This window comes from Diplotaxodon limnothrissa, linkage group LG3 (genome assembly GCF_057381915.1).
Source record: "Diplotaxodon limnothrissa isolate DT_005_m linkage group LG3, D_limnothrissa_male_GT1.1, whole genome shotgun sequence".
NCBI lineage: Eukaryota > Metazoa > Chordata > Actinopteri > Cichliformes > Cichlidae > Diplotaxodon > Diplotaxodon limnothrissa.
The window spans coordinates 59,812,197-59,830,541 of NC_140598.1; the positions used below are offsets into that span (position 1 = coordinate 59,812,197).

The 18,345-nt window shown below is 41.6% G+C and overlaps 1 protein-coding gene across 3 annotated transcripts in view; it reads right to left on the minus strand.

The window, feature by feature from the left end:
* Positions 1-17,615, minus strand: part of slc8a4b (solute carrier family 8 member 4b) — a 63,000-nt gene extending 45,385 nt beyond the window's left edge. For 2 of the 3 annotated variants that reach the window (XM_085351007.1, XM_085351008.1), the window contains exons 1-10: positions 17,408-17,615; positions 16,179-16,318; positions 15,893-16,045; positions 15,571-15,798; positions 15,041-15,454; positions 11,418-11,528; positions 11,186-11,338; positions 7,908-8,004; positions 7,475-7,666; positions 2,722-2,914 (exon numbers count right to left, since the gene is read on the minus strand). In XM_085351007.1, the coding sequence (XP_085207133.1) occupies positions 2,722-2,914; positions 7,475-7,666; positions 7,908-8,004; positions 11,186-11,338; positions 11,418-11,528; positions 15,041-15,454; positions 15,571-15,798; positions 15,893-16,045; positions 16,179-16,318; positions 17,408-17,594 (1,868 nt within the window). In that variant the 5' untranslated portion in view covers positions 17,595-17,615. Of the gene's footprint in view, positions 1-2,721; positions 2,915-7,474; positions 7,667-7,907; positions 8,005-11,185; positions 11,339-11,417; positions 11,529-12,879; positions 12,895-15,040; positions 15,455-15,570; positions 15,799-15,892; positions 16,046-16,178; positions 16,319-17,407 lie in introns of all 3 variants that reach the window. The other variant, XM_085351009.1, reaches the window with a different exon arrangement.
* Positions 17,616-18,345: the final 730 nt, after the last annotated feature.

Consider the following 18,345-nt stretch of genomic DNA (forward strand, 5'->3'; position numbering starts at 1 on the left):
GTCAAAGGTGCGCAGAAGCGAGGGATAAGTGAGAAAGGAGAGTGATGGGAGGTGAGGTATGAGGAAAAGGTGGAGAAGCAGGAGGAGGGCATGAGAAAACTCATCTAAAAATATGCCAGGAAAATATGTGAGAGATTAGTATGGAGAAAACATGATGAACTACAGAAATGTGATGAGGCAAAGGCAGAAAGCAGAGGGAGAAGGAGAAACGAGTGCAGCAGATTAAAGCAGGTTCACATTAGTGTGCAGGAGGATTTTTGACAAGTAGTTCAAAAGCACAATGATGAAAAGAGAAAGCACGCAGAGAGGGGCAGCAGCGAGAGAAGATGAACAATAAGTGAGCACGGACTGAATCAGTGAAGTAAGAGAGAGAGGGAGTGAGACGAGAACAAAAGGGGTAAAACTGTAAAGAGAAAGAGCCAGTTACTGATAACGAGGGCAGATCGAGCAGCCTTAAACCCAAAGTCGAGAACTGATTGGGTTTCTCGTGAATCAGAAGTGGATGGATAGACTTATTTAAGTATAAAAAACAATATCACATGGAGAAAGAGCAAAGGAAAAATTAGTTATAAGCGCTGACCGGCGAAAAGAGCGAGGAGATGAAAGGTTAGGGCCGGGGAGTAAATGCAGAGGTGAAGAATAGAAGGAGCGAGGCGGGAGACGCCAGGATAGATAGATCAATTTACCACAGGGGCTTTCTCACCAGCATATCCCTCGCTCAGCTGGCTCACGCTCCTTTACATGGAAACATTGGATTATCGATCCACCCCCTCCTTTCCCCAGCAGTCACCCTGCTCGTCTGAAGCAACAGCTTCAAGGCCTCTCAGCGTCTTTACTTTTGCTTTTGTATTTGATGCAAACTATACACTGCCTCCATTCCTGCTCAGCTCACAGTCTCAGTCACAGAAGGCATCTCAGCTTCTTTTGCAAGTGCTTTGGTTGCTAGCAGACACTTGCTAACTAACCACAGAGCTGTAGCAAAAGCTAAGGAAATCCCCAAAAGTTGATTCGGTTCATCTGGATGTAGCGTTTTTGTTTTTTGCCAACATTTTCACCTTGCAAACAACCTCCTGCAACCACTCACCAACTGATCTGGGACAACACTTTTCCATAGCGAGTGGTGGTTACCAGTGCATGACTGACTGGTCTCTATGCTTGTGTGACTTTGGCTTTAGCATTCTAAACTAACTAACATACACTGTTGGTTGATGTAGATCAGCAGAATCAGAATCAATAGCTTTTTGTTTTTGCAGCAGTCGTTTATATGCACGTTCTGTAGCAGTTCCTTTAAGAATATTAAATACATTAACTATGACTCCATGACTCCCATATATACACTGAGTTATTCTCCAATGCTTCATAAAAACATGCCCTTCACTACTAATCTATATCCAGCAGAGGAAGATGCTCATTGCTGCTTATGCTTGACCAACAAAGTTGCAATCTCTCAGGGTTGAAACACACTCTACTAAGTGATCTTTTTAATCCTCTTTAGCAAACACACCACCAATAGTTTCACTTTCAGCTAATCTGATCTGCTGCAGTCTCAGACCCACTGATACCAGCTTTCTATTTAACCTCCTGTGCTCACATAACAGCAGCTCTCAGAAGACTGCCTCAGCTTTACAGTTTGCATTGTTTGATTACATTTAACTCTTGTCGTTTGCTTTAGCTTCTCTCGCACTCCCTTTCATCTCTCCCTGACCTTGCAGCAGTGACTGCACCATCAGCACATCGCTCCGTCCCACACGCACAAGAACACGCTATGACCTGTGCTTTAAAGACGCTCTGCTTAGAGGTTTGCTGGTGTCAGACGTTTGTGCTCATTTGCAAATTCTAATCTTTTGCAATCGCAAACCACTAAATAGAACACCGGCCCTTCACCTTATCCAACATTTAGTTTTAATCTTAACTCCAAAGCCATAATTGTTCTTCTCAAGCAGAACTTTGAAGGCAAATATTCCCCAAAGGGTCAAAAACCTAAATCTAGGTTTAAACTTAAACCTCACACACACACACACACACACACACACACACACACACACACACACACACACACACACACACACACACACACACACAAAGCTTTTGAAAACACACCGATGTCATAACACCACCTGGCTCAGTCCTTATTCACTGTAACCTTGTCAATCTAATAAAATATTCTTAAATTATGCACAGATGTCCTCACGCTTACATCTAAAAGTCTAATTGGTCCTCATACATATAGATATGTGAAACCACACACACTCTTACACACACACGTACGCAGAGGGCTTGCTTTATGGGCCCCGAGTGGCGTTGGAGAAACTGCATTCCCAACCATTTTATGTATTGGTCAATTTAACACCGCTAACTTCAGCATATTAAAAATGCATGCGCCCAAGGACGCAAGAGCAATTTTATGAATGTGTATGTGTGCACCCATGTGTTTGCAAGCATTTAATGCAGAGAAGCCTGCCTGGAAATGTGACATTATTACACTGTTATCTACCTAATAGAGCCATTTATACAGCAGAATACTTGATTAACCTACACAGCAATTTCTGAATAGAAATCAATCACAGGAAGGAAAACAGAGGAAATGTGAGGGCGTCAATGTTGATCCAAAAATGTCCCAGTCTCCATATGATGTCACACCAACCGCAAAATGTAAAAAATACACCAGGACGGTGTTCAAAGGTGGATGAAATGTCATGCAGACAACAGCGAGGTACTCACATGGTCTCATCATTCTGAAACTCCAGCTTGCCTGCAGCCATTTCGTAGTCCTCCCCTCCCTTAGCGGTTCCATCCAAGGTTCGATAGGGAATGGCGACCAGGCCTCGAGCCCCCGACGTCCTGAGCACCTTCACCTCCATCACGCCAACACTTTCACTCACCCTCTGAGTGGCACTTTCAAATGTAAAGATGCCTAAGAATTAATGAAAGAAAGAATTTATTTCACAGGGGAGAAACACTAAAAAGCTTGACAAACACCTACACACTCACGCACTAGCTTGCTCTCAGAGGTGTACGGTATATACTGTACAGTAAGAGGATAACAGATCACTTCCCACTCTCTCTAGATGAAACACAATGGGTAAACACCCACTCTCCACTCATCCACCTGCATTTTTAACTCCCTGGATGTTTTCAAATTGCAGAAAAATGTCGCAACACTGGAAGGACGAGCTCTTTGTCACCTTCTAATGATGCTGTTTTATGGACACCCAGAGGCGACGACCTATGGCACACCAACAGATTCATGTGGACTCCTGATAGCAGTAAAGCACAGGTTTACAGTGTGCAAAAAGCTTTTCTACTTTGCAGTGTTAGCACCAGGTAGGCGCTTCGCAAAACAAATATGTCTATTTGAATATTGTAGAATCAAATACCAAGAAATAGTGAGAATTGAAATTTCAGTTTACAAAATTTTTAGATATACAGGGTGGGCCATTTCTATGGATACACCGTAATAACATGGGAATGGTTGGTGATATTAAAGTCCTGTTTGTGGCACATTAGTATATGTGAGGGGGCAAACTCCTCAAGATGGGTGGTGACCATGGTGGCCATTTAGAAGTCGGCCATCTTGGATACAACTTTTGTTTTTTCAATAGGAAGAGGACCATGTGGCACATCAAACTTATTGGTAATGTCACAAGAAAAACAATGGTGTGCTTGGTTTCAATGTAACTTTATTCTTTCATGAGTTATTTACAAGTTTCTCTTTGTTCACAGCCATTGACATGTCGAAGAGGTTAACACGTGAGGAGCGGATCGAAATTGTGTCGATATCTGGTGAACGCAGTAACCGGGTCATTGCAGCAGATTTCAATGCAAGACACCCTACGAGACCACCCATCTCCCACGCTACAGTTAGCAAACTGCTTGCTAAGTTTCGTGAAACTGGTTCAGTGTTGGATTTGCCAAAATGTGGACGCAAGAAAACTGTCACTAATGAAGAAACATCAGTGGCTGTCCTAGCTTCATTCAGCAAGAGCCCACAGCGTAGCACTCGCCGCATGTCACTGGAGAGCGGCATTAGTCGAACATCCCTTCGGCAGATATTAGCTACTCACAAATGGCACCCTTACAAACTCCAGCTACTGCAGCATCTCAACGAGGATGACCCAGATCGGTGCACAGAATTTGCAGAATGGGCAAAACAAAAATTGAAACAGGACCCTCAGTTCACGCAGAAGATTTTGTTCAGTGATGAGGCAAACTTTTATGTGAATGGTGAAGTTAACAAACAAAACCACCGCTATTAGTCTGACACTAACCCACATTGGATGGATCCCTCCAAGACTGTTGGACCAACAAAAGTGATGGTTTGGTGTGGTATATTGGGTACAACGATAGTGGGTCCATTCTTCATCAATGGAAACCTCAAGGCCACTGGATATTTGAAATTGCTACATGATGATGTGTTTCCCTCTGTATGCACTGAAGCTGGCACGTTCCCTGAGTTTTTCCAGCAAGATGGTGCACCACCACATTATGGCTGCCAGGTCCGAGCATTCCTAGATAAACAGTTTCCTGGAAAGTGGATTGGTCATCGTGGGCCAGTTGAATGGCCCCCAAGGTCTCCCGATCTGACCCCCTTAGACTTTTATCTTTGGGGTCATCTGAAGGCAATTGTCTATGGTGTGAAGATACGAGATGTGCAGCACCTGAAACTACGGATACTGGATGCCTGTGCTGGCATTTCTCCTGCGGTGTTGCTATCAGTGTGTGAAGAGTGGGAGAAGAGGGTTGCATTGACAATCCAACACAATGGGCAGCACATTGAACACATTTTATAAGTCAGGGCTCTAGACTAACTTTTTGCCATGGGCGTACTGGCACAAAAGTTAGGCGCACACAAATTTTCTAATAATTTATATAATATAATGTGTTTTTCTGGATACACTGTGCTTTTTCAGCATTCAAAGATTGATGACACCGTGTCAGAGCACTGGCTATGAATTTCAGAAGGATCAGGCCTTAACTTAACAGAAAAGTTAGCAATAGTTCTTTTCCTATTACAGCTACATCCACTTCTGTCGTGCCTAGACTGCTCACTAGGGCTGGGTATCATCACTGATTTCTATAATCCATTCGATTCCGGTTTTCAAAGTCCTGATTCAATTCAACTTAGCCTCAGACAGTCAGAAATATTATAATTCTGATCATTTATCAGTACTGACTTCATCAGAATTGTGAACATCACAGCAGATGCCTTTGAGTGAAAGTAACTGAGAATAAAACAGAAAGACATGAAGGAGATTTTCCTGGTCTGGCTTTTTATAGCAGATACCCTTAAAAATATTCTACAATGTTCTGCATATAAAGTTTAAATTTCTTCAGTATTGAACAACAGAAAAAAATAGGCTTTCTTGTCCGAGGTCATTTAAGTGAAAAAAAGAAAAAGAAAAGAAAAAGACAGCAGCCGACAGCGCTGTAAACAACGGTAGACTGGTGGGTAATAAGCGAATGAATAATACAGAAAACAGAGATTGGAGACGGGAAACTGTTCCTGAAGTACAGAGAGAGAGAGAGAGAGCTAGCTGTGCATGAAGTGTGATTTTAATAGTCGTGGAAGCAAAACAGCAAAATTCATGACGACATCGATCAAATGTGAAGCGCAGTTTGCTGCTTCTTTTGCTGCTGGCTCGGTGAATTTTGGCTGGAGAGAGACAAAACCTGCAGCTCAGAATCAGCGCAAAAAGACGTAAACACAGCGCGGACCGCACGCATCAGAATCGCTAAGCTCCGACAGCGTGTCTGTCTACGGGCCGAGAAAGACAAAGCTGATTCTGATGCGTCAGTCCGTTCTGTGTTTACGTCTTTGTGTGGAATCCGTGTACCTGCTCTCGTTTGCTGTTTGGTTGTTGTTGAAATGGTTTTGTGAGCTTTAATCTGAGAATCTGGCGTTTCTGGCAAAACACAATTATATTTAAAAGTCGATTCAGGATTTAATGAATTGATATCGCTTTATTCAAGCTACTCACCTTCCACTTCCACCTGCACTTTCAACTGGACCACGGCCAATCAGAGAGGTCCCGCCCCTGACTATCTCTGATTGGTTTAGTCCACGATAGGGGCAAAATGTGTGTCTGTTGTTGACCACAGGGAAGGTTGCAGATTTTTTTTTTTTTGCCACCCGAACAGTTGGTCGCACAGGTGCAACCAAATATTTTTTTTTAGTCGCACCACTGAAAAATTTGGTCGCATTTGCGACCAAATTGGTCGCACTCTAGAACCCTGTAAGTGGTCAGAAACTTGTAAATAACTCATGACAGAATAAAGTTACGTTGAAACCAAGCACACCATTGTTTTTCTTGAGACATTACCAATAAGTTTGATGTGCCACATGGCCCTCTTCCTATTGAAAAAACAAAAGTTGTATCCAAGATGGCCGACTTCTAAATGGCCACCATGGTCACCACCCATCTTGAGGAGTTTGCCCCCTCACATATACTAATGTGCCACAAACAGGACTTTAATATCACCAACCATTCCCATGTTATTACGGTGTATCCATATAAATGGCCCACCCTGTATATCAGGCAGCAGTTTCAGGGGTTAATCTCCTCTACAGTTGGGTCCTCTAACACAGCGGTCCCCAACTTTTTTTTGCCACGTTTAATGTCAGACAATATTTTCCGACCTTCAAAGTGTCGTGGATAAATACAACAAAATAAAATGATACAACCAAGACAAAAACTGTGGTAAAAACCATAAATTTCACACCTGAGCCTCAACTCTCACAGCCTGGTACCAAATGACTCACTGGTAACGGTCCGTGGCCCTGGCTGGGGACCGCTGCTCTATTGGATACATGATTGTGTGCTAGGCTCCACTGCTGATAACTTGATTCAGTGAATGGGACTTTGCACCTTGTTGGTGCTAATTGCACTCACAGCCTGTCCCAAAGTCAACTTGTCAGGTTTTATCAAGTGAAGTTTCGGTATCCCACTTGTATGGTTCAAAGTATTAACATAGTCTGGCCAACTAACCTAACTAACCTGAGCTAGTATTCAGGGTCTCCTCCAAACATGGTCACTTGTTGTTTACTAATAACAGGATGATAAAATTGAGGCTTTAAAAAAGAATTTCACAAACCAGTGTGTGACGTGGCCTAAAAATATGGAAGGCCACAAGTGCCACAATGAATTGAATAAATAGATCGTTACATAATTAATTAAATGTGTCATTAATTAATTAAAATTGGAAATAAATAATTTTGTAAATGTTTTAAATTGAATTCCTTGATATTTTATTGTTTATATATGTAATCATTCAATTATTTTCTATTTTAATTAATTAATGACACAATGAATTATTTATTTAATTCATTTTGACACTTGTGGCCCTCCACAATATTATTCAGCAGCAGGTTTTCCCCATAGGAATCTTAGACTGAATACTTTAAGGTGTTAAAAGTCTGAATATCACGACACCACGTGACACCTGTGAACACAGTTAAGGTGAAGCTTCCTTTTACCTGCGTGATCATCGTCATAGATGGTCACTGTGGCAGTGTGGTTGTCACCCAGCACGGCTTTCGGGGTAGCGCTGGCATCCAGAGGTGCAGTGCCAATCTCCGGATAGCCAACGACACGAGGGTTACTGAGGTGAACGTAGAAATACTCATCTTCCTCGAAGATGTCATCGTCAATGACGCCCACTGTGATCTCTGAGAAAAGAATTGTTGTTTTAGCATCTTGCTCTCAGGTGCAAAGTAATTATAATAATTTGCTAAAATGTTTAATTTAATTACATTTTTCCCCCGTGAAACCACTAGCAAAAAAAAAAAAAAAGGAAAAAAGAAATCTGCCTCAGGAGCTGCAGATGACCTCTGCTATTTGAGCATCAGTTTCAATGACATGTTTATTGAAAATATGTCAGAAATTATTGTAGTCAGTGTTGTTTTTTACCTTTGAGGGTTTCCCCCGGCTTGAACAGCAGCGTTCCCTCTGCAAACTCATAATCTGAACCTGCGTTGGCCGTACCGTCCTCTGTGCGATAATCCACCTGCAGGAGATGGGAACACAGAGGAGTGATGGGGAGAGAGCAAAAAGAGTCGTCAAGATGAAACACAAGTGAGCAGATATGAAAAGGGCAGATAAACACAAAGGGAGAGGGGGAGTGCCAAACAGAGGGAGAGAGAGCGATAGAGAGGAGGACAGCAAAGAAGAGGCATTTGGGGAGATGAGGACAGAGGGTAAGAGAGAAGAAGAAAAACAGCTTCATTAAACCAAGCCCTCTGGTCAGAAACAGGCCGATATTAAAGACTTTGAAGATAACATAAGAAAACCTTCCGCGTATCCTGTCCTTTCTCTCTGTCCTTTCAACTGCTTTGTGTTAATTGACCCCCTCCTTCTTATTTAGACAACATTAGAACCCAAATATCTAAAATGCATTTAGTTCAAATGGCTTCAAAGCCATTTTTTTCTGTTTGAAGGCAAAGCTGTGTCAGTCACTCGGTGCTGCTAGTGCTACTGAAGTCAATCCCTAGCCTCTGCTCTATTTTTAGTGCCTCATGAAATGTGTATAAGTGATATATTTTTAAATGCATCCAATGGTTGGATGATATTTTCTGGATTAAATTTAAGCTGGGTAATACTCAAGAGATTTTAAGATATGTGGATAGCTGATTTTTCCCATTTTAGACTGATGTGTGAGAAGTTATATCGTCACAGCCCGTGATTATATAAGAGCTGAGTTTCCTCTAATGTAAGATGCTCTATACTCTTTGAGCGCAAAATTGATGACATCTCGGACAAGCTCACAGCTCTCCAACGGGAGCTTGAGAGACCAGTGAAGGACTGTTAGATCAACTGTAAAATATACATGTAGTTGTTCGCACTAAAGGAAAACCACCATAATTTAATGCGGCTACCATAGGTAGCCTCTCACACCCTTACCCAACCCAGTTGCTTGTCATGTGGTTTAGGGTGTTGTGATGTGGATATGTATGTGCTCTCTGTGCAGAGGAGCTTGCTGACCTCCCACAAGGAGCCCAGAATGAGTAGAGGTGTCTTTTTTCCCCTCTTGCCCATTGTATTGTACATTTGACAGTTTTTTCACTGCAGGTGTAAACTTTGCATGTGACAAATTGATTGAAGATAGATTGGGGTAGCTTATCAGTCAATCATGCTGCTTGGATGAGAATGACTGTTTTGGAGCTGTATGGGTTCAAATTAATGACTTAACACTACAGACGTGCCCTCAATAAGACCCCTAGTATCTGTATATAAGGGACGCATTTTAACTTATATTATATTTATCTTAATTTAACAGCTGAAATGACTGTTCAAACATTCACAGTGTTGCTAATAGTAACAAGTCCACTGTGATTCATCACCTGACTCGCAGAAAACACAGTTTGTCTTTTGTGAAATGCTAAACTTTGATGTTTTGCCAACTTAATCGAACCAAACTGTGACTCAAGACTTCAAACAATGATAATTATTTCAAGTTCACCCTCAACACCCTCAGCTAATAAAAGCTTGCTATCACACTAGCACCATGTACATATTGTAGCTACAAGCAGAGCTGCTAAGAGATGCTAATATCGCACTGTGCATGCTGGATGTGAAAACAGCCACAGTTTGCTAACACAGTTTTTCCACCATATCTGCTTAAAAGTTGATATTTTGATTAGAACTTGCTTCAAATGTTCAATCATAAACTGTATATAAACTTAGCACATAAAGTAAGTAAACATGATTTGGCTGATTATTTATTTGTTGTAACAATGTTTTCCCCGATGCTACATTTGTAAGGAAAATGCATTTGTAGGTTGAGCAGCAGAGTTGAGTATGCGGGTTGTGCCAAATATTCTCTGCCAACATCAACCAGCTTATTCTGCTACTCACTCTTGATTGTTGTCGTTTATCGGATTGTCGTTTATCGGACCTTGTACATCCTCCTCATGCTGGGTCCTGCAAACCCTGGACGAGTGCCTTCAGTTCATATCTGCAGATGCCCACTTGGTAGCCTGTCTCTGCCATCACCTCTTTCATGGAACTTGACCTTCAATTTAGACCTTCAATTTCCTGGTTGCCTGGAAATGGTACTAGGGATTACTCCAAATAATGTTGCAGCTTAGTTTTGCAGAACACCAGCTGGAGGTTACCTGGATAGGGCACGGGGTCTATCCACATCAGCCAAACATGGCATGCTTGGATCAGACACCAAGTGACCGCTTTAACAAGGTCCATGCTCACATGTGCTGCTAGTCAGGCACCTGATTATCAGCACCGGGGTACCAGGGTCAAAACAAGAGTCAAAAGCAGAATAAACTGTTTGGTATTAGCATAGAAGATTTGGCAACTTTTTCAAAGATGGGAACGGCCTGCCTTGTGCTAACATTGCTAAATCTTTTAAAGGAAAAAGCACTGTGTAGATGTTTTTGCACCTTTTCCTGTGCTTTAAAGCCTTTAGATAGCAATGTATGAGTGCAAAGTAAGTCGCTTTTAACTTTCATTGACCCAGCCATCGATACGAGGGAGCTCTCTGAGAATACCTAAATGACACGAATAATATTTCTTTTGTCTCTCGACTGCTCTGACAACATGTTTGCAAAGCATCCTTCAGCAGACGGCTGACTAAGGCCGTGCCACCAGCAGAAAACTATGATCTCTCATCACAGTTTAGTTTGTAAACAAGAAGAAGAATAAAGGAGAGCTGCCTTGCGAAGCCAACGTAGTAATGCTGAGCAGATCAGATATCATCCCACTGACAGAGACTCAGCGGGAGACTCTCTCATTCAGGGAGAGCTCTCATTCATAGCCAGCATTAAGCCACCATTAAGTCTGAGATCAATGAGCCTTTGCAAAAGGATGTGCGCTTTCTTTGAGTTACAACCTGAGCCAGAAACTAGAAATCTGGAGATGAAGGTGTTTTCTCTGGTGCCTCTCAGCTACTCTCCTCTGCCACCCACTTCTCTGCCTTTATCCAACCAGGAAAGAAAAACAAAGGTGCTCAAAGCCTCTGGAGGTGAGCACATGACACAAGATCTGCTTAAGATAGAAAAAGGTGTCAGGGAAGTCAGCCCACAGAATATTGTTGTTTTCTCTGCTGTCTCTGCTGTCTGCTTTTATTTGCATGAGACTCTGCAAGACTTGTTTCCCTTAAAGACAGGCTCACACACACACACACACACACAGTTTTATTCATGATCTACTGTCCATCCCTCCCGTGCACTCACCTTGACAGTAACTCCGGGGTCACCTCCATGTCTGCCAACAGTCAGTTTCAGGGACCCACAGTTTTCAAAGCACTGATACAAAGAGGGTTCAAACTCAATCCTGATGGTGTGAGGGTCATCCTCCTGGGCCTGGGTCTCATGGCTGCTTACCACCTGAGAAAAAACACGCTCAAGGTTCCAGTAGCTTCAAATATAATATAATGGAGAAAGGCAAATAGAGTGCGTGCCTCACCTTGCGGGCCTGGTCAGCAGCGTGCTTCTTGAGGATGTTACCTGCTCCGATCATCATCCTGGTTGCCTGGATGCGGTAAAATGCTCGGCTCTTTTGCTGCTGCATTAGGACCTAATTAACAAACGCAATGAATCAATAAACCATTTCATGTTAATTTAATTTGCTGTGGCCCAAACAGCCGTGCTTTTATGAAAGCAATCACTTTTAAAGAGAGAGCTACAATCTGAGAATTTTCTCCTGGGAGATCCTACACCGCCATAACTGAACTTCAACTCAGTGTCAAAGGTCAACAGCAGATTCCCTGACCTTTCCAGAAAGATTGTCTGAAGACAGACAAACTAAATCAGTGCAATAATACTGACAAAGAGTCATTTAACGTAATAACTTCAGGCTTTGGTTGCTGGCTCTCTTCACTGCCAACTTTCATTCTAATGAGGTTTATCAATCTATAAGGAGCGATTTTAATAAAAACGTATGGCTCAATAGTGATGTATTATCCCAACGATCCACTAAATTGAAAATGAACAAAGTGGCCACTGTAGCTGAAAGATCATTAGACTAAATGTGGCCTCAGAGCCGAGAACGCTGCAATTTATTCAAATTTAATGGAAGTGAGCTGACAGAATGTTTATATCTGCATCTCTTTAGATAGAAGGAATAAGTAAGTGTTTAGTTAAGAAACTGATTTGGGTTTTTGCTGCACAAGATCACCCAGCTCCATATCCCATGACGGCAATTAAATTTTACATTCAGTGATTCATTATGACCGCAAGAACTGAAATTTAGCAAGTCAAGTTTAATCTACAGGGCAGCTGTCATTCTTATTTACAGCACGGACTGGAGGGAGTAGCTGCAGGGATAGGGAGGCCTGAAAGCAAACAAACCTCTGGGAGCTGACCAGTGCACATTTGGCCCGCCAAGCTCCTTCCCTCCCCTCCTTCAAAACCGAAACCAAAGACATAGAAATGAGTTGGAGAGGAGGCAAGGGAAGGAATTGGTGGGAAAGCAGAGAAAGGGAGAGCAGCAGAGACTTGGACAGCTTTTACAGCTGAAATGTGTGTGCTGCATAAAAAAGAGGAATCTCTAATGAGCCAGTTTAATGATTACTCCCCATAAAAGTTAAACATTTTAATAAAGTGTGAGCAACTGCTATAACAGAGAGGAGTATGGGTGTGCTAAAATGTGGTTACAAAATGCCAAATTTAACTATGAGTTAAATTTTTGAACAATTTTTGCTTAAGGTATCACAACCAACACATCACAAATCTAAATTCTCCCCAAAAAATATTAACTTGAGGCCCGCTTAAGTTCTTCAGCAAAGCATTTAGCTACATCTCTTTAAAGATTAACTCAATCGCTGAGAAAAAAAAGGCAGCAATGTTACCGCAAGTCAATATTTTTAAGGCTTCCAGGGTCCAGAACGGGCACTCACGTTAATATATTTAGCTTTCATGTAACTTACCGGGCAAAAAATCACCTGGATGGCAGAGGGGTGAAGGTTTTACTGGTGTCAGTCAAGCCAACAGACAGCTTCCACTCAGTACACTGGTTTAATCAACACTTTATAAAACAGTTTTACTGTGTGTTAAGCTGAGAGAGACTGAGATAATGTGCTGATGCTCAGCCAACTCAATTAACCAGTCGCTAATGTTTTTAGTTTATGTGAACATGCTATTGGTTTGATTGTATGAGACTAAGGTAAGCGTTATAGATTTTCCTCTTTGTAACTTTGTACTGTTTCCTCGGGGAACTGCACCTTCCTCTACTTTCAAAGTCACACTGAATGTGTCATAGCACCATTTCTGAGTCATTATCACCCTCAGAAGAGTAACATATGGAATGTGACTCAAGTTTGCTCGTGTGCTACTGGTTTAGATTGATGGAAATTGAGTGAAATAATAATATGTCAAAAGTCTGAGAATCAAAGAAGTGAAGTGAGAGAATCGTTGAAATTTTGCTATTGCTATTTGCTATTAGCTTTTGGTTGCTAGCTTTTATCTTTATGTTTACTAGCACCTCCAAAACTTCCCCATACCAGCACATACATATCTCATCGTGTGCTACTGGTTTAGATAGAAAATCTGGAAATTGATTGAAATAATGATATGTCAAAAGCCTAAGAATTAAAGAATGGAAGTGAGAGAACTATTGAAATTTTGCTATTGCTATTAGCTTTTGGTTGCTAGCTTTTATCTTTATGTTTACTAGCACCTCCAAAACTTCCCCATACCAGCACATACATATCTCATCGTGTGCTACTGGTTTAGATAGAAAATCTGGAAATTGATTGAAATAATGATATGTCAAAAGTCTAAGAATTAAAGAATGGAAGTGAGAGAACTATTGAAATTTTGCTATTGCCATTAGCTTTTGGTTGCTAGCTTTTATCTTTATGTTTACTAGCACCTCCAAAACTTCCCCATACCAGCACATACATATCTCATCGTGTGCTACTGGTTTAGATAGAAAATCTGGAAATTGATTGAAATAATGATATGTCAAAAGTCTAAGAATTAATGAATGGAAGTGAGAGAACTATTGAAATTTTGCTATTGCTATTAGCTTTTGGTTGCTAGCTTTTATCTTTATGTTTACTAGCACCTCCAAAACTTCCCCATATCAGCACATACGTATCTCATCTTTCATTGTCTAAATGAAATCAGTCTCTTTGTAATCTTCTGTAAAACTACAACATTTCTAGTGGAAATTATTTTCAATAGAAACTAGGGGGGGGTTGCTTTACAGCTTATGCTAGCCTGAGTTAAGCTAATCACGCCTCTGTTTGTAACACCGCAAAACTTCTTAACTTGATTTAACAAGTTGTCAAAGTTTATTTAAAAAAGTATTAATAGGGGTCATGATATATTAGCATTGATGACAATCATGGCATCTAAAATGAATCAGTACTTACAGATAATAATAATAATAATAATAAGATATTAATACTGAGAATATTCCAGCATTAACAACTATTTTTTGACACTCTAATATACAGTCAATGGCCATGTCATTGAATACACTTTGCTAGTCTTAGGTTGGACAACAACAACTTGTTCAAAACATTCCTCAGAGATTTTGGCCCATATAACATAATAATAGCATCACACATTTGCATCCATCCCAAAGATGCTCTATTGGATTGAGATATCTGGAGACTGTGAAGACAATTTGATTACAGTGAACTCATTGTCATGTACAAGAAAGCGTTTTGAGACCATTTGAGCTTTGTGACGTGGTGTGTTATCCTACTGGAAGCAGCCAGCGATCATAATGGAAAGGACATAGTCAGCAACAATCCTCAGGTAGGCTGTGGTGTTAAAACAATACAATTTGATTGGCTGATTGGATATTTGCGTTGAGTAGTTGAACAGGTGTACCAAATGGGATGGCCAGTGAGTGCAGATGATGTTGTACTGGTTATTAGGCTGTATACCATGTATAAGAAGGCAAAAGTGTATAGCTACTACTGTTTTATAAAATCCTGCTTATTATCAAATGCCAATGAACCTGTTCTTTGTATATGGTTTTAGAAAGTTATTTGAATCGTGATAATCGTGTGGTGGAAATCTGATATAGTCATGACTTCCAGAGCTTAGACATCAATGGGATTGGGTGCTGCTAACCTGATAATTAGCCATCTCAATCAGCTGTTCCATGTCTTTATCCGGGTGCCTCTGCTTCAGCTCCTTTAGCGTCCTTGCCATGTCCCTCCTAGCCTCGTCCTCATCGTCCTTTGCTCCTCCATCCTCCATCATGCCTCCATCCATCCCGCTGTGACAGTTCAGCGCTATCTGTCCGTCCAGCTCCAGCATGTCCATCTTGGTGAAGCCCCCTGGACCCAGCACTCCACCCCCTCCTCCTCCATCCATGCCTAGCCCTCCATCAGCCCCACCCTCTGTCTCAATAATGATTCCCCGATTCTTGTCGGCACGGTAACGCTTGCGGACATACTTGTAGAAGAGAAGGCGGCGGTCGGCCACCCAGGCCTGGACCACGCAGAGTGGGAAGTAAAGGAAAGTAAGCACTGCCTCCCACACCTGAATGAGAGAAGAGATGTGATTAAAAGCGTTTCTGTTTTATTCTCCTCCTCTTATTTCATCCCAGTGATTTCTTTCTTTAAACTTCAGCAGTTTTTACATAAAACTGTCCTCACCTCCACCTCTCCAGGGGAAAAGACACTCAGAATCAGGTAGAGCCAGATGTAGGCGAAGATACTCCAAGCCGCCGTGACAAAAAACACCCGAAGGTGTTTGATTTTGCGCGTTTCTCCGTCGGGGACCACATACACACACAGAGCGATGATGACGAACATATTGAAGGCGGCGCTGCCCACAATGGTGCTGGGACCTAGATCACCAGCCTCAAAACCGTGACCGCACACCTGCAGTTGGAGGTGAAAATAAGATTACTGTCTTTCCATTACATTCTCTATCAGTTAATCTGACGTGTAGCCTGCAGGCTCATGTTGCACTGACCTCAATAACAGACAGCAGTATCTCGGGGGCACTGGAACCCAAGGCCATTAGAGTGAGATTAGAAACAGTCTCATTCCAGATTCTCACGGTGGCTGTGGTGGTCTCACCATTCGACTTCTTTATGGTGATCTCCTTCTCCTGGGAGGTTATCACCTGGAGTGGAGAGGGCGTAAAGAAAGAAATAATATTGGATTTATTCGTTTTATACAGGTTACCTATTAGTGGTCTAATATCAGTAACTTATAGTGCAATCTAATAACAATTCAAAGAATATTCATTGACTTACCTCTATAGAAGACATGAACCGGTCCGCTATAATGCTCATGCCCAGGAACATGTAGATGAGTGCTACAAAGTAAACAATGGCTCGTGCCACTTTATCTCCTACAGAGGGGTTCTGAGGGTTCCAGACAGGCAGCACCACTCCTGCAATCAAAAGAAAAGATAAAGGTGGAAAAAGGTCAAATCATTTTTCAGCAATATCACAGGGAATATTTGGTTGCAACAGAGTTGTGTAATCATTCTCCGCCTCTCTAATCCTATAAAGCCTGCCACTGTGAGCATGTTGTGGACACCACAGAGGCAGCATAACCTCATTAAAGATTATTGTAAGTGGGAAATTTTCTATATGGTCCCATTTGTCCTACTAAAACTTAGTGGAACTGTTAAAGTTAATGAAAGCATGAAAACTTACCCCAAAGTGATCAACGTTCTAGATTTGTGGCATTAAATTGACATATTTCACTTCTAACGCACATTTTTGCTCATCTGGCAGACCTTTCTGATGCCTGATGTGACACTGTCGTGAATATTCTCCTGACTTTATTTCACTTTCATAGACCATTGACACCTAGCAAATATGTCCCTTCAATGTTACTTGCACATCTGGACAGGACATATGGAATGGACGATGCTGTTATAAGAAGTTATACTACTTGGTTTAGAATAATTAAGTGGTGTCATAAGAGAAATACACAATACTGTGCAAAACATTTGCATCATGCCTCATTTTTTAATATTTTGCTAAGAAAATGGAAAATGTGCAAAAGTATATAAAACAACAGCACAGTTCATGCGATTCTAACAAGCTCGACGGTTATAGTTCTGCTTTAGTTCTCCAGGCTTCTAGAAGGACATCCAATGCTCTTCTTTGGCTGCTGGCTGCTTTTTGTTCTGTTCACTGTCAGGATGATCCGACACTGCTTCAAAAATGTTGAGCTCCATACGCTGAGGCGGTGTTCCCTAGCATGTTAATACTCCATAATCAGCGAAGGAGAAAATGTGTTGAAATGTGTTGAGTGTCAGGCTGATCGTCATGTTTATCGGTTCTCCTGATTGCAAAAACTTGGCTGGTACACAGGCAGCCAAACTAGAGGCGTAACCCATTTTATTGAACCCTCTCAGTTCACTGCACTCACTGAGAGGTTTACATGCAGAAGTCTAATCATGTCAGTGCTTCTTTACTTCTTTACAGTGCTTCTTTCACATTAAACTGCAGTTTTCTCACAGACCCACCTTCCTGACAGGGGTCTCCACCAGAGGAACAGTTTTTCTTTCCGGCACCTGCACTGACCGATCCAGGGCATGACAGCAACAAAAAGAAGGAGAGAAGGAGGCAGAGAAGGAAAGAAGAGGGAGAAAAGTGGAAAGGGCGGAGTGAGTTGAGAGAGGACGGAGGCTTAGACATGGCTGCCGGAGCCATTTCTGCTGATGTGGACCTTCACTGGACTCTACCGAGTTGTGCTCTGGGTCAGCTCAGTGTAGGTCGATACCTAAAACCTGGAGACAGACAGAGGAAGGGTGGATTAAGTACTTCACTGTTCATTAACACCTATTTATGAATTTTCACACGAACTGTTTCAGTTCACTTAATTGTATTCAGTATGAAAACAACTGTTAGGTGTCTTCAATTAAAACGTTCTGAAATCCTGCGCTGTGTTTCATGTGAGGAAAACAGCTCAGGTGAGCTGTCAGCGAAACCTTATATGTGTGACGACTTCTTTTCTTCCTAGAAGTCAATAGAACATAGTTGCAAAGTGCTTTACAATGCATTTGAACAGATACAATGAAATGAAAAAGCAATAAAAGCAATAATGGAAAGTCATTACTTAAAGAGAAGTTTAAGAAAGAGTCTGTAGAAGTGCTGTAAATGATGATGCACTTGTAGCCAGCATCTGTAATCAAGTTAAAACAATAAAGCTGAAGCAGATGTAGCCAGCTGGAGCTGCTCGGGAACCCAGATGAAAAAAATCAATCACTACAGAACAGTCAATAGCAGCTTCGAAGCAAAGCAGACAGTAAGAACTTGGAGATTGTTACACAGTTACATGTTCCATTGCTAAAATATGAATACAAAAACTCTATTTTGATAATAAATAATTAACAAAAGCACCCTTGGCAAACTGCAATCACAGACGATGGTTGTGCTTTTATGAGAACACAATCAATTCTAG